Here is a 15,575-nt window from a genome sequence, read left to right as displayed (position 1 = left end):
GTTCCTATCAACCATATACATTTTGCCATATAACTTCGTAATTTACTGGACTGCCTCAATCATATGTATACTGAGTATTCTACACATTGTGTATTACCATTAGAATTGCTCAAAGTTGATGTGATGGGCTTGGGAAAAAAGATTATGCACTTTTTATGTTCGGAGTTTTAATTGTTCGCGTTATGTTAAGCCTTAGCTACGTATAATGTACAGTACGGTCTCAAATATGCCTTTTAAAATACGTCAATTAATTAGTTTTAACTTGTATACACGTTTTATCAATGTATTATTGACATTATATAAATATAAAAACATCATTTCGCATCGTATTTTCATTGATTTGTGTTTCCGACATCCCTGCAAAACACGTTTGTGGCGTCCGCAGGCGTACCAACCCACATCTATTACAAACCGAAAAAGCGCCGATGAAAAGAGCCGCTAACTTCACGACGGTGACTTCCGGAAAGTTTAACTAGAGACTAAACAGACGAAAACAAGTCACCGCTACAGGCACAGCTGTTTAGAACTGTACAGCTGATTGTGAATTGTGACAACAAAATTGAACAGGCTGGGAAACACAACAACTCTAAAGTTAGTAGCAGTGTTTTCGCTGTATACAGTGGATTCTCGTATGTATAACTATCACTATATTATATGGATGTAGATAATAGCGTTTTCATTAAAATGGATATGTTTAGTACATGTGATGCATGATGCAGGTGTTATTTATTTATTTATTGTAGGCTACTTAACTTTTATTATTTATGTATTTTTACAACATTTTGTATTTTTCCTTTTGACGAGACTGATAACATGTAATCGTTGAATAGTCAAATAAATTTTTGATTCTTGATTCATAAAATTAATTATTTTATAGGCTAAATCACTTTTCAATCAAACAATCACTTATAAATATTATGAAGTCCCTGTTTTGGGATATAACAGTTACATACCGTTGTAGCCTTTCGTATCAAGAAGGTTTCCGCAAACCGATTTCAAATATTTCAAATGGTTGATAAGTTAAGGGAGGGGGGTGCAAGTTACTTTTCAGCCACCCTGTATACTGGATTTGTGACAAAATTTACGCTTTTTAGGAATTTTTAAAGCATAGCAGAAAACAAAGCCATACATAAAAAGTTAAGTAAACTATTTATCTCTGAAACCTTGGAATAAAACTATCCCTAACCTTTTTGTTTCTACACTATTTTAGTATGATGATGATGTCAATTACAATAAAGTATTGTTCAAAATTAAATAACTTAAACGAGTATTCATTGACGATCCCGTTAATTAATATTCAGTCAGTTCAGTCCTCAAATTAATATCTAATACAGAAGAAAGTGTTAAGCATAATTAATAACCTAATATACCAAATTAGTAGGTTGTACATGTTTATGAAATTTATATTCAAAATAGTTTGACTCATTGAAAAGTTTTCCCAAAAGAAACAGTCACAAAATTAAACCGATTAACCCTTTCCTGCGTTTCTTACTCTCACTCTCAAAGATGGATGCTAAAGGATATCAACAACACAGTAAATAATTACAACTTTATTAACAACTGAACAATATAATACAAAGAAGGAACACTGAGTCAGTTAGGGTAGTGTGGGTATCGGGGGGGAGGGGTTTGCATGTACAGGGGTAGCGGGTAGTACGATGGAGGCGCTGAGAGATGCTGGGGGGTGGGAGAGGCTAGTAAAGGGGGCAGCTTAGAAGCACTGGGGGCGTAGAAAGCACCCAAGTCGGAGGATTGATACTTGTAGCCGGGCATGTCCGTGGAGCTCGACCCCTGACTCTGGGCTTGGCAGGCAATCATGAGTCCGTGAAAGTCGAACTTGTAGGCGTACCTCTTCCCGTGGACTTTGGTCATTATGTTTTTGTCGTAATAATACCTGCAGACAAGAATAAATCAATATTTACTTCATATGCTATCTACAGGGTGAGTTTTAATTGTCCCCCCCCCAACTTTTTTCTACATTTTTTCAAATATCAATCCCAGACCACTTTTAAACATTGTTGGGTAGGAAGTACTTCATTTTGACAAGGTGGTCATTTCCGGCCGCCATCTTGGATCCGCCATATTGGATGCAAAATATTTTTTCAAATGTAAATTGGGGTTGTGACCCATTATTTCGAACTAGATTTTTACCCTGATTACAATGACGCAAACCGTTTAAAAAAATCTTGATTCATTCTAAAGTTATGAGGCCTTTTTAAAACTTAATTTTTAGCCCATTTTAACATTGTGCTTGTACAAACTAATACCATAATCTCAAAATAGTTCTAGATAAAGATAAGTATACACTACCAGTCATTGCCAACCTATTTCCACTTGGTTATGAATTATGTATTTTTTTCGGCCGCCATCTTGGATCCACCATTTTGAAATGTGATAAATTATTTTAAATATAAAAGGGGTGTTGTGGCCCATCATTTCGGATTACTTTTTTAAACTAAACTCAATTCTACTGTCCATTTTTTATTTTCATATTTTGATTTTGAAATATTAACATTTTTAACAAAAATATTGCAATATTTCATAAATAAAACTTGATAACAAAAAATAGATTGCGGCATTGAGTTTAGCTTAAAAAAGTAGTTCAAAATGATGGGTCACAACACACCCTTCATATTTAAAATAATTTATCCTATTTCAAAATGGCGGATCCAAAGATGGCGGCCGAAAAAAATACATCAGTCATAAATAAGTGAAAATAGGTTTACAATAACTGGTAGTGTATACTTACCTTTATCTAGCACTATTTTGAGATTATGGTCTTAGTTTGTAAATGCACAACGTTAAAATGGGCTAAAAATTAAGTTTTAAAAAGGCCTCATAACTTTAGAATGAATCAAGATTTTTAAAAACGGTTTGCGGCATTGTAATCAGGGTAAAAATCTATTTCGAAATAATAGGTCACAACCCCACCTTTGCATTTGAAAAAATATTTTGCATCCAATATGGCGGATCCAAGATGGCGGCCGGAAATGACCACCTTGTCAAAATGAAGTACTTACTACCCAACAATGTTTGGAAGTGGTCTGGGATTGATATTTGAAAAAATGTAGAAAAAAGTTGGGGAGGGACAATTAAAACTCACCCTGTATATTTATACAACTAGATAACATATATCAAAGTTGTCGGAAGTTGTTTAGTCAAAATCGTTATAGTTTAGAGCCACCGACACATGTGCTGACTAAGATTACTAATTATTTCTGTCTAATACACAAACATTCTTACCGTCAAACTGATTGAATGAATTATTGTAAGCTTCAACCACTGTTATGACATGACCCATCAATTTTGTCATCAACAAAAAATAAGGTATAAAATCGATTTTAGACACTAGCACATTTTGTGACTGGCTCACACAACTAATATATCTTTTTTAGAAATGGCGACAGCTGGAAGCCAGCACAGCTCTTCCATTTACTGTAGATGGGATTTCTACTTCAGTATACAACATAGTCAATTATTCTATATTTTCACAGAATAGTGGAAGAAAATTAGCCCCAGCTATCTTTGATTGTTAGGCTTTTAATGCTACAATTCTGGCTAAAAATTAGCTGTTCCCGTTTAGCAGCAAAACTACACAAGGCATCTCACTCTTACTCCATTCCACACTTATCTCTCACCTTCACTCATTTTTTGGTTCCAAATAGACCCAGTAGTGTCCAAACCTCAAATTGGTAGTACCGTGTATTTAACATTCTGGTTACATTAGGGTGTATGTTGATGCAAAGTTAGTATAATCTTACTAAATCCTTTATTTTCTCACACTCCCTATACAACATCCTCTAAGTTACTTAGACAACATTTTCTGTTATATCTAACATCTAGTTCTACAGTCCTCATTTCTCACCTGAGAGCTCTGCTCAACTTGTCGTAGTTCATGTTGGGCTTAGACTTTCTCTCACCCCAACGCCTCGCCACCTCGTCCGGGTCAGTGAGTTTGAACTCGCCGTGGCTCCCCTCCCAGGCGATACAGGAGGCGTTGCTCTGATCCCGGAGCAGTTCTAGGAGGAACTGCCACAGCTGGATCTGTCCGGACCCTTGGGCTACCAGACGGGACGACGCGGCGTTCAGCAACTCGTAGGGATCTGTTGGAAACATTCAGGCTTAATGGCTTGGTAAAGTACCATCAGTGACTGGGACGGTGGCGTCGTCCTGTAATCCAGCTACTGTACTCGGAGGTCAAGAATTGTGGATATTTATCGGGATGCACTGTGGATGCGATACTCCCTGGTGTGGATTAAAGTCCGCACGAGTGAGTACTACGACTATCCACAGTACTATCCTGATAATTAGACCAATTCGTTAATACCAAGGCAAAAATGTGGTTCCACTATAAACTGTAGGTTCCTTAGTTGCCATTAGCTGTATGAGCTATTAATTAACAGCTTTGTCTAAGAACATGTCGGCCTTAGTCACTAAACTAGCTACGTGATCGCGCCACTCTTCCTACACTCGTCCTTCGCTCATATTTAAAATACTTAACATATTAAAATATATTTAAAATACGCACATAGTGGCGTCGCCATCTCAAATAATTGATATTGACATCTGTTTCGACTATGGATATAGACATTCCAATTCCATTCCCATGTTAAATTTTTCATGAATTTAGTTGAACATTAATTGTTAATAAAATGCCAATCGGTTCTTGCCTTCAAATCTGAAGGAAGCTGCTAGATTCCAAGCGAGTTATCTGGGCTCAAATGTCATTTGCGCTATCAATTAATGATGTTATCTAGATTAAGGTTAACGTAAGATGGTAACATGGTTAACTCTTTATGAAAAAATGTTAAAAAGCAATGGCGTGGGAAGACAAAAACATAAAAGATCCACTATAGTTCAGCCGCTTGGAAAGCGACCTCCTCCAGCAATGGTTTAGCATTAGCGCACAGGTCGTTTTCTAAGCGGACGAACTATAACAGCGTTTGCTGATATACAGTACTGATCTATGGCAAATAAAACAATCTTTTAACCAAGGGCTGAAAGCACGATGAATTGTAATAAAGCATCTTGGATGTTCCATAAACCATCACAATAACCAAACCATACATAAAGCATAACTAAAGGATAATAAAATTTTAGATTGCAGCAGAGTAAGTGGCTCCTTTAATAAATGTGAGCCGATTCCAACTGTAATCCAATCAGCTGATTGTTGCATTGTTGTTTTTCTATCTCTTTTATAACGTTTTTAGTTAATATCATGTGGTAACAAGAATCTATTGTTGTGACAATTCGTTGAAATATTTAGTGCGGTTCTTTCAGTGGTTAATCGGTTGATATTGTGTGTTTATGATGATCCAACCATCAAAATAATCGCAGTAGGATTACCAAAGGTTAGTTGTGTTTGTGAGAATTATTAATGATTATGGGACAAATTTAATAATACACACAAGTAATTCGTTGTAATTGGTGTAATTATAACACTACTAAATTATAAATATTGTTCTAAAAATATTTTGCAAGGAACAAGTAAACTAACTGTGAAAGTTTAAATACCCTAAATTAGAGGTTAATTTAAATAATTTTAATATACAGGGTGATTCAAAAAGGACTTTACAACTTTGAAAATTCTTATAAATCTTATTAAACAAGGTACAGAGCTCGTTTTGGTGTTGTTTTAAAGGAAAACACTTAAAGTTTTTTTACCTTAAACTAAAGATGTTCTATGTGACTTCCGTTGGATTTGGGGAGAATAATTATTTAGGCACGAAAAAATAGTGAAAACCGTTAAAAAAGTGAGAGAAATTTACATTTTGAAAGTAGGGCGTTTTTTGACGGTGAAGGAGTGCGATACACCCACTTCTAGATGTGCTAGGGAGTTGAAATTTCGCACACGTAGTTCTTGGTCCCAAACCACCCATAAAATTCCAAAAAGTCGCATTTTCAAATTTTAACCCCCCCAAAAATCCAAAATGGCGTACCTCTGAAAACGACAAAACACGTTTTTTTTCAAACGGCTATAGCTTGAAAACTGTAAGAGCTATAAAAGATTTGAGGAAAAAACGTAGGTTCGGAATTAAATTTCCTACAAGACACTAATTATGCGTTTTTCGAAAATCGCACTCCTTCACCGTCAAAAAACGCCCTACTTTCAAAATATTGTAAATTTCTCTAAAATTTTTAACGGTTTTCACTATTTTTTCATACCTAAATAATTATTTTCCCCAAATCCAACGGAAGTCACATAGAACATCTTTAGTTTAAGGTAAAAAAACTTGAAGTGTTTTCCTTTAAAACAACACCAAAACCAGCTCTGTACCTTGTTTAATAAGATTTATATGAATTTTAAAAGTTGTAAAGTCCTTTTTAAATCACCCTGTATTGTGGAGTAATTTAAATTCAACGACGCCATTAAATTTTATACAACAATGCAAGTAAGGGGTACAGTTTCTTACTGGGCTACGCTAATATCGATTGAAACTATCGATTTGAAAATATTGATTAATAATCGATATTTTTAAATATATCTATTATGAAATAAAACTATCATAACCTAACCTAACAAACCAAACTTGCTGATGGTGAAAAAATCGCATGAAGGTTTACTAATCGAATCGATAGTTTCAATCGATATTAGTGTAGCCCAGTTATGAAACTGTACCCCAACCAAGTAAGTAAGTAAGTTTCTCAGTTTTATTTTGGTAATTATGGGATAATTAGGATTTAATAACGCAATTTCAACGAATTCCCATATAGGGAATAAGCTATAACCGTAATACTCATGGCAAGACCTGGATCCGGGATCGATTTACTTTTTCGTTTTGTGGTCCCTAGCGGCCAAAAACACCATCCGTTCAAATTCATATATATGTCCGTTAGCACGATAACTCAATATAAAATCATCCGATTTTGATGAAATTTGGTATAAACGTGTACACCTACATTTATTCGAACGAGTTCGCGAACCAGCATGATCGGACTATGAGAACGGGGGTTTGTGGGGTAAAAGTTGGGTTTTCCCATTTTGACCCAAAAAACATTAAATTTAGCAATTTCTTTCCAAAACATTTTGTAGAGCTTAAAAATAATAATTTAGTACAATGAAGCGTTATTATGCGCCTAATGGTTAAGGAGAAAATTCCAAAAAACTGTAAATTCAAAATTCCCACGTTATTCTTATGGAGAATAAGTAAACTGTGTTGTAAACACTTGTTAATGAACATACTTTGATCAAATTTGGAACATGCATTTATTTCTTACCGAGCTATTAAAATTTAAAAAAACAATTTTTTACCCTCCCTGATGCAGCAAACCTAAGTACTCGTTACACTAATTCTAGGCCTATTTAAATAGGGAATAAAAGTGATATTTTTAAGGAGACATTTTAGTGAAATCCAATTAGGCGAATGGAAATTCGCTTAGTTTGCAGGTTTGCTGCGGCCGCGGTATTTATTTAGGCCTATATGATCAAATTGAAAACAGGAACACATTTACCAAGCTAATTTGTTGGTGGAAAGCGAAATGTTGAAAAGGTCGGTTGCAGATAACTTGTAACTTCAACTATTTCTCTTATCCAGTTACACATATTAAGGTATATTATCGATTAGTATACGAAATATAAACAGTATCACAACTGAACAAAGCTGAACAAAGTATAGAAAAAGTTTGTGAATAGATACTTGATAGCGTCTCTCGAAAGAAATGAAATAGAAATGAAACATATTAGTTTTCATCACTAGGAGCGAAAGTGGCTCTTTTTGGTTCGCAATCGAGCTTGGAAATACGATCTTAATCGTATTTCCAAGCTCGATTACCAAAACGCACAGTACCAAAAAGACAGTCTTTCGCTCAGTGTGATGAACAAATATTTTCCTCATACTGTGGAAATCCTACTAATATTATAAATGAGAAAGTTTGGATGTATGGATGTATGTTTGTGACAAGTGAACGCGAAAAATACTGGTCGGATTGGGCTGAAATTTGGCATGATGATAGCTCACATTCCCGATTAACATATAGGCATATTCTTATTTCAAAAATCCTTTCGGGCTCCGCCCCAGTGGCTCTGGAGTTTCCCATGTTAACCTTATGAGAAATGGAATTATTGAATCTTAACAGCTGTTTCAATTAAACAAGTTGGTTCTGTTCTATGATGTTCAATAGCATTAAAGTTACAAGGATTACCAACAGGGTGCAGCACTATTATTTCTTTTACATTTATGACAACAGCTAATTTGCAACCAAAAGCAAATTAGCGCCTTACTCACCTGGAGGCGAGTTAGCGTAGCGAACGAGCTAACCTGAAGGCAAGTGAGCGCAGCGAACGAGCTCCAACCTAAAGGTGAGTGAGCGTAGCGAACGAGCTCCAACCTAAAGGTGAGTGAGTGTAGCGAACAAACTTCAACCAGGACGTGATTGAGCCATGCGAACGAGATAATCTTGAAAATTAAGAAGTTAAACGGGGCAAAGCCCGAGGGTTACAGCTAGTATATTATATTATTAAAGTGATACAATCAAATTTTATGTAAATGGTTAGGGCCATCAACCAAATAAAAATATAGGCATATGTCACACCAAAATGAAGCTCAAAGTGTCTAGATTTTCCGAAAAGTATTGATGTGAACGAATTCTCTTAGGGCTCTGCGTATATCTAGTGCGGCCTTGCTCTGCCCCATAGGCTGATTTTCAAAGGGCTACGCCTTACATGTTTTAGAAGTTTAAGTTATTCGGTTAAATTAGTGAATTACAGCTGGTCAATGCAATTGACAACATATTGTCTATTTACATTTTTGTTTACTTATTTTATTATTTACTTTTATGTTCTTAAAAGAGGTGAGGCAACTCTAATGAATTAGATCAGACGATGTTGTAGGAATTGGGAGCAATTTTGACAGAAATAAATCCATGCGCGGGTTTGTATAAGAATCTAAACGAAGTTTTTACAACTGCATTTCTAATATTTATTTCAAAAACAATTGCCCGAATGAAGAGCGGGCCAAATAGCTAGTAACCTTCTAATTGTTGCAAAATTAGACCACATAATTTTAGGTTATATCCAAGTCGTCATCAATGTTTAGGCCTACATTTCTGTTTACAAATATAACTTTAAATAGCGTGTGATTAGCAGCGTTTTCGTAATGTACTGATACAATTTCGAGGTTAGTGAACAGACAAATTTACCATATGTTTTTTGTGTTACCTATTTGAAGTTACCCGATAACGATAAATTTGCGGACAATTTAGAGAACTAAAAACGGCTGCTTTCCGGACGCTATGATGATAATTAGGTGACCAAATGTAAATATTGTTTAATGGAAACCAGACAACAAAATATTCCTTATAGGTTAACCTTGGTAGCTTTGAAAGTGTCAGAACCTTATCAGATTTTTAGATCGAGAATAGGACTGAAACCCCAGGCCTTTTATTAAGAATTTTTTTTTAAGTTTCAATAAAAACAATTATTTAGGATGGGAACGCCACATGTGCGTATTTTAACCCAAATATGAGTTAAGGATATTTCCCCGCGACTGTATGGTTAGTTTGGTAATTCATAAACGACCAACTTTACGTTCGTATCGGTCTAACAGTTTATGCTATTTTCGCCCTTAATGAGGAAAATCTTTCAGAGAAAACTTTAAGCTTAACGTAGTTGTTAAGTATATTCTATTCAAAACGAAACTGAAGTTTGACTTGAAAAATCAGGTGTTATATTCGGTTGATGAGTTCACTGCACACCGTTGGAGTTAAGGGCTCCCAGCCCTATTATATTCCCCAGGGGTTATGAGTTAAATATTTTATGACTTTCTTAATAAATGTAAAATATTTTTTTTAGTTTTCCTCAATTTCTTTAATGTATTGATTTATTTGTTTAAAGTGAAATTTAATTTAAAGTGTAATTTTATAAAATAACCTCTATGTAACTATAAATATTAGAATAACTATTATATGCTACACAATGTAAAAGTTGTCAAGAGCAATAAATAAAAAAAAATAAATATTGATGGTCATGTGGCTTTGTAAATCATTTTTCTGTATCTTTTATCATTTTAATTGGTAGATCTGAAATATCGATTTCTGGCTTGAAATTTTAAAGACCTACTAAAGAAATAGTACAAGCTAGATACTTTATTTTATTTTGTGTGTTTTTACACTGTTGGCATTTCTTATAGATTTGTTTGAAAATAATTTAATTGCACCTATTTGAATGAGCCAAAATGTCTCCCATAGTTACTTTATTGATATGACATGACATAGGTAAATATACTACAAAATACAATATCGTCTTTTTAGTGTTTATATTGGTTAAAAAATTGACGTATTCAAAACTATCTTTTGACATCTGTTCAATCCGTCGGCGGTTGATACTTATGCAAGATCAAATCACTCAATGTGTTCCGGGACCCCTATAGTATTTTTAAGAAATAAAATGCATTGTATATATAAATAATGTTGTTTGTTGTATTGGCTACACTGACTTACCGTTGTATATCATCGACGAATGCACGGCCGCTAAGATCGCAGATGACGACAGTGGATGGCCCCACATGGGCGATCAGCTGATTACTCAAATGTCACTACACGCACACATACAAATGCGAGTCACTACACACGATAACACTAACACTGATGTCCATAGTGATGTCCACTTCTACAGGAATCTATGTGAAACATGTGATAGGAAATTGGGTGCAAACTTGTTCAAAACTACTGTGGAGGGTGCACAGTTTAACAGTTTAGGGGTATTATTGTTCTAACCCTCTTTTTTCATTAAGTGTATAATTGTCGGTCCGCAAATAAATATTGTGATACCATTTTCTTGTGGGAGTTTACTTCAGATGCTATTGCAGATTTTTTGCAAAATCAGTGTTAACACAATATGTAGGCCTATCGTGTAATGTGCAATTTGAACGGTGTCCAAAACGTTGCGTTTTTGTCATTACTATTTTTCATTGAGTTAAAGGTCAGTTTGTGCAAGAACGGACGAGCTAAATATTATGTCTGATTGTAAATAAATATCGGACAACTTGAAACCACTGGGACGACAAGAGTTTGAATTAATTTTTTACTGATTTTTAAGACATGGGTTCATCGATTTTTTTACTAGAATGAAAATCCTTTGATGGAACGAGTTTGCCAAATTAATTATTATTGATTGAGTCGGTTTAAAATATTCTGTCTACATTATATAATAAACATAAAAGAAAAATGGACTGAGTGAAATCTTGACAATGCAAATTTATGGTTATCAAAAGTAATAATTGAGTTTTTACGTATGGAAAACTAAGTTGCAACGCTGTATTTAGATCGAATTAATGACAAAATGATTTTTTTTACAGTTAAAACCAATACTTTTACAAAATGTTCGAGCCACTTTTATTGATTAATCAAGAAACGACTGTTGATAAATCACGATTACATCGGGTAATATTATTTCACGAAAATGACAGTGATCGTTATTTGATCTCAAATTAACTCTTATAATTTTAAGGTAATTTTGCTTTGAATTCTTTAAATTAATGACAAGTGTTAACAAAATAAATAAAAAAAGGTTTTCTTTTATATTTCTGAAAAGGAATAATAAAATCTAAAAATAAAAAAAAAAATCTCATTCAAATGAATTAAAAACTCAATTTTATTTATTTATACTGGTTTTCTAATTGTGTATACCACACTATACATTTCCTGAAATCCTCGATTTTGATTTTAATTGATTTACAGGATTTTTTCAGCCTTAAACTATGTAATTCAATACATTTTACAACTGGAATAATGCAACAATCTTTAGTGTTGTGATATTTTGCTTGAACACTCTTGCTTTAAAACGTTGGTTATACTATTTGATTTAACCCCTCTGTACTATCACGATTTAGAGCAAAATACCTTTTTCATTAGGAATTATTACATTCTTAAAAAAAAGATACGATACCAAACAAATACCGGTAGTGATTCATTACATTCACTAAATTACGGTAATAGCAAATCTCCCAACCAAAGAAAAATGTAAGTTAGCGGATTTAAATTAGTGTATTAAACTAAAAATTATTAGATTATTACCTTTAAGTGCTGATGTCAAATTGTGTTTATTAAAGCTTTGGCCAGAGGTAATGCATTAAATGTTATGTTATCATCGAAAATAATACTACATTTTTATCAATTGGTTTTAGCCGAAATGTTGTATTATTTATGCCTGGTTTAACATAAAATCATATTTCTAACTTTTTTTATTTAATAAATGCAGCATATAAAATTAAAATAATTATTCAACAATTTTAAGCCCGATTGTGCGATTGATATGCCGTATTTAAAGAAAACAAACTTTTTAACAGTTATGGTGAAAAAGCATAGTATTAATTTAAAATTTTGTGTAAACTATTATTTAAATAAACCTTTAACATCGTAACTCTCTTTTATGCAACGTAAGAACCTATTACAACCCGCTCTAAGTCATTTAAATAACTTTATTTAACTATTGTAAATCATTAACACTTTTCCAATTTCCTACAATAATTAAATGCATTTCATAAAAACCAATAACGACTTTCTTAATATTTAAAAATAATCAAACCTTATTATTTCTTTAATTTTTGACAGATATTTTTCAGGAGAAAATATAAAATAATAATATAAGCACTTTGTGAAGCCCGAAAAATAATTCTAAACTCCCTAAAATTATTTTAAAATCAAAACTTCAAAACAAATTATATAAAGATTTAAATTCCAATTTAGAGCTTACAGGGTCTTAATTGTAGTTAACAAATCCGAGCAAAAACACACCCGCCAAATCACACTTCCTGCCACTAGCTTTCCCGCGAAACTTGCACTAGGGGAAGGGAGGTTCCACAGTAAGAGTGTGGACGTTTGCGCAGGTCTTAAGCATTGTTGTATCATCCCTTCATTTCTCCTCCCCAAACAGAAATCGTAGAAACCCTTCAAAGGCGGGCACTAAAGTCAATCAGGCATTTGATAGCCTCTTCTACAGGTTCGGGTAAAAATATCGAAGAAATGGTTCATCAGCTATTTAAACACTAGGTTTGTATTTTGTCTTAAATTCTTTAGTATTGAAATAGTAATAATCAAAACTATTTTTGAGTGGTATTTCTCTACAAAATAACTATACGAGTGTAAATTTGCTGTATGATTTCAGTCTTCATTTATTGATGAGTTTAACGGAACAAGATTGAGACAGCTCTTAGTATGGGTCTGTGGGGTATGTAGGAATGAAATTTGGTTCTCTAAACACTTGGATCCAAGAGTGTTTTTTAGTTTTATTTTGTGTAGTCATTATTGTAGGTAAGAGTGTGGAAAATGGAATTAATAATGCCAATTGAAATTTGCCAGCTGTGTAAACTACTAAAGATAATAATTTATTACTCTATAGAATGTTTTGCAGATTTATTGAGAAAAACTATGTTCTCACACCAAGCCTAACAATATTAAAAATATATTTACTCAAAATTTATTTTTATGGTGTTAATTATATAAGTTATTTGTCATTTGCAAGAAAAAACGAAAGAAGAAAAAATAAAACAAGAATATGAAACAACGGTATCCCGCTGTCAAATATTAAGGAATATACGAAATATATATTATATGGTTTGTTTAAAAACATTTAAATATGGATAATTTAATTAAATTATTCCAACTGGAAACCCATTAAATTGTTGCAACTGGAAACCCATTACATTGCTTTATAATATACAATGGCAATGTATTAAATTAAACTAATAATAAATATAAATCAACATTGAAATATGTGCAATAAATAATTTAAAAATGTTAATACTGTGTCAACTAACTAACAAAGATGTACTAAAAATAAAAGATATAATCATACTTCAACAGCAAAATGTAGACTGAGGAATATAAAAATGGAGAATAATACATAACCATATAACTAATTATTACTTTCTCCAACTTGGATATTTGAATAATATTAATATGAAAATTAACTTCGAGGGTGTTTAATTAACTTATTTGTTATTTATTTGACAGTTAATACAAAATATTTTGGCTATTTTGATATTTTAAAAGTGATTTAATGTATCGTTTAAAAAATAAAAATGCCATACGCGCACATGCTGTAATACCGTTTACCAATTAACACCATCTGTTAAGGAGTCGAATTTTCCTTTTTTATCAAAAATCTATTGATGAGTGACATTATTATTGATTAAAATTATATTTGTGACATTAGTGGATTTAGTTTGGGTGGATTTTAAAAATAGACGCTCTGGCTTTATCTTTTTATAGTGCGGTAAAAATGTTAAAATGTAAGGGGGTGGGATTTTAAGAAATATTACATAGCTCCTTAATGAACATAGATGTTTTTTATTTTTAAATTAGTTTGAATAAACAGAAAGCTGTAATTAATTTGGGTCTACGACTACCTACAAACATTTAAAATTTACTGGAAATACATTTTGAAACGCTTCCTAAATGAATATGTTGGTTTAAAATTACTTTAATGGACAAATAAATATTAAATTTTATTTATTTCTGGTTTGACCATCATAATAATTTATAATGCACATTTATTCATTTTTCCCAAGACAATAAATATTAAATAATATATAATTTGCATATATTAGTATATATAATATTAGTATAATACAACTATGAGGTGAATACATGACTCTATTGTGTTACATACAAAAGGAAAGTAATACTAGCCAATACTATATAATAAATGATGCCGCATTATGAATTTGCTATTTTTTTTAAATACCATGAAACTTATAACATCAGTCTGTTTGTAATTTGTTTCTTTTTTTCTTTTGAAAAAGTTGAATAATTTCTCCGGTCAAATTGTAAATCAATATAGATTTAAATTAAATAACTGTAGACTAATATTTAATATACACCCAGAAAGCACACAATTTCATAGTAATTTTACAGCTCAACGCATATAAAACACTCTGAACCCTTGCGAGACAGAGAAACGATATTTCAAAGACATTCAAGAAGCGACTCGAAAGTTTCAAAGCCAAATAAACCCAGAAATGTCATCCGGTAAGCCTAGCGTCTTGATTCCGGGGTGGGGTTGAGGGGTTAAGCTTTCCCGGGGAATATAAAGGAAACTCCCGCCAAAAGTAGAGCCACATCCTTCCAGGATCAACTGTTTCCTTCCTGCGACGCGATTGGTTGAGACGTGCTGCTCGCTGCATGCCAAACACCCCCAAGATGGCGCCCAAATGAACCTCTTTACATAAGTAGTGGGTGGTGGGGGGGTTAAACAATAACTGAGGTTAAATGTTGTTTAAACTGCCATTTATCAAGGCAGTAGGCTTAGCCTGATATTATTGTCGACCCCCGTGGTTACTTTACATGTTTGGTTCTTTATTGATTTGATTAAGTTTGCGGGTTGGTTACAAGGGTTCTGTTTTTAGTTGTGTGTTTATGCTAGGTTATTTTACTAGGTGCGTTGAGGAAGTAAGTGGTGTGTTTGCCGGGGAAGTGCTTCGAGTTTAGTTGCACTAGCTTTGCAAAAATTGAAAAAAATATTTCACATACAAGTTTTATGTAGCATACTGACCAATTTTTTGTTGTTGTAACTTAATTTTCACTAATCATTGAAGATGAATTATTTTAAAGGGGCACAATGTGGAATCAATAGCTTT

The 15,575-nt window shown here is 33.1% G+C and overlaps 1 protein-coding gene across 1 annotated transcript in view; it reads right to left on the bottom strand.

The window, feature by feature from the left end:
* Window positions 1-1,593: 1,593 nt before the first annotated feature.
* The window catches only part of LOC128985150 (DNA-binding protein D-ETS-6-like), a 40,451-nt gene continuing 26,469 nt past the window's right edge, over window positions 1,594-15,575 (bottom strand). Inside the window, exons 3-4 of the mRNA XM_054404532.1 lie at window positions 3,866-4,103; window positions 1,594-1,894 (exon numbers count right to left, since the gene is read on the bottom strand). Coding sequence (XP_054260507.1) covers window positions 1,594-1,894; window positions 3,866-4,103 — 539 coding nt within the window. The remainder of the gene's footprint in view (window positions 1,895-3,865; window positions 4,104-15,575) is intronic.

This window comes from Macrosteles quadrilineatus, unplaced genomic scaffold, assembly GCF_028750875.1.
Source record: "Macrosteles quadrilineatus isolate MER2022 unplaced genomic scaffold, UCM_ALF_1.0 Scaffold_2__2_contigs__length_208266976, whole genome shotgun sequence".
Taxonomy (NCBI): domain Eukaryota; kingdom Metazoa; phylum Arthropoda; class Insecta; order Hemiptera; family Cicadellidae; genus Macrosteles; species Macrosteles quadrilineatus.
The sequence above is the reverse complement of the archived record's forward strand: the minus strand, read 5'-3'. Positions and strand labels throughout refer to the sequence as shown.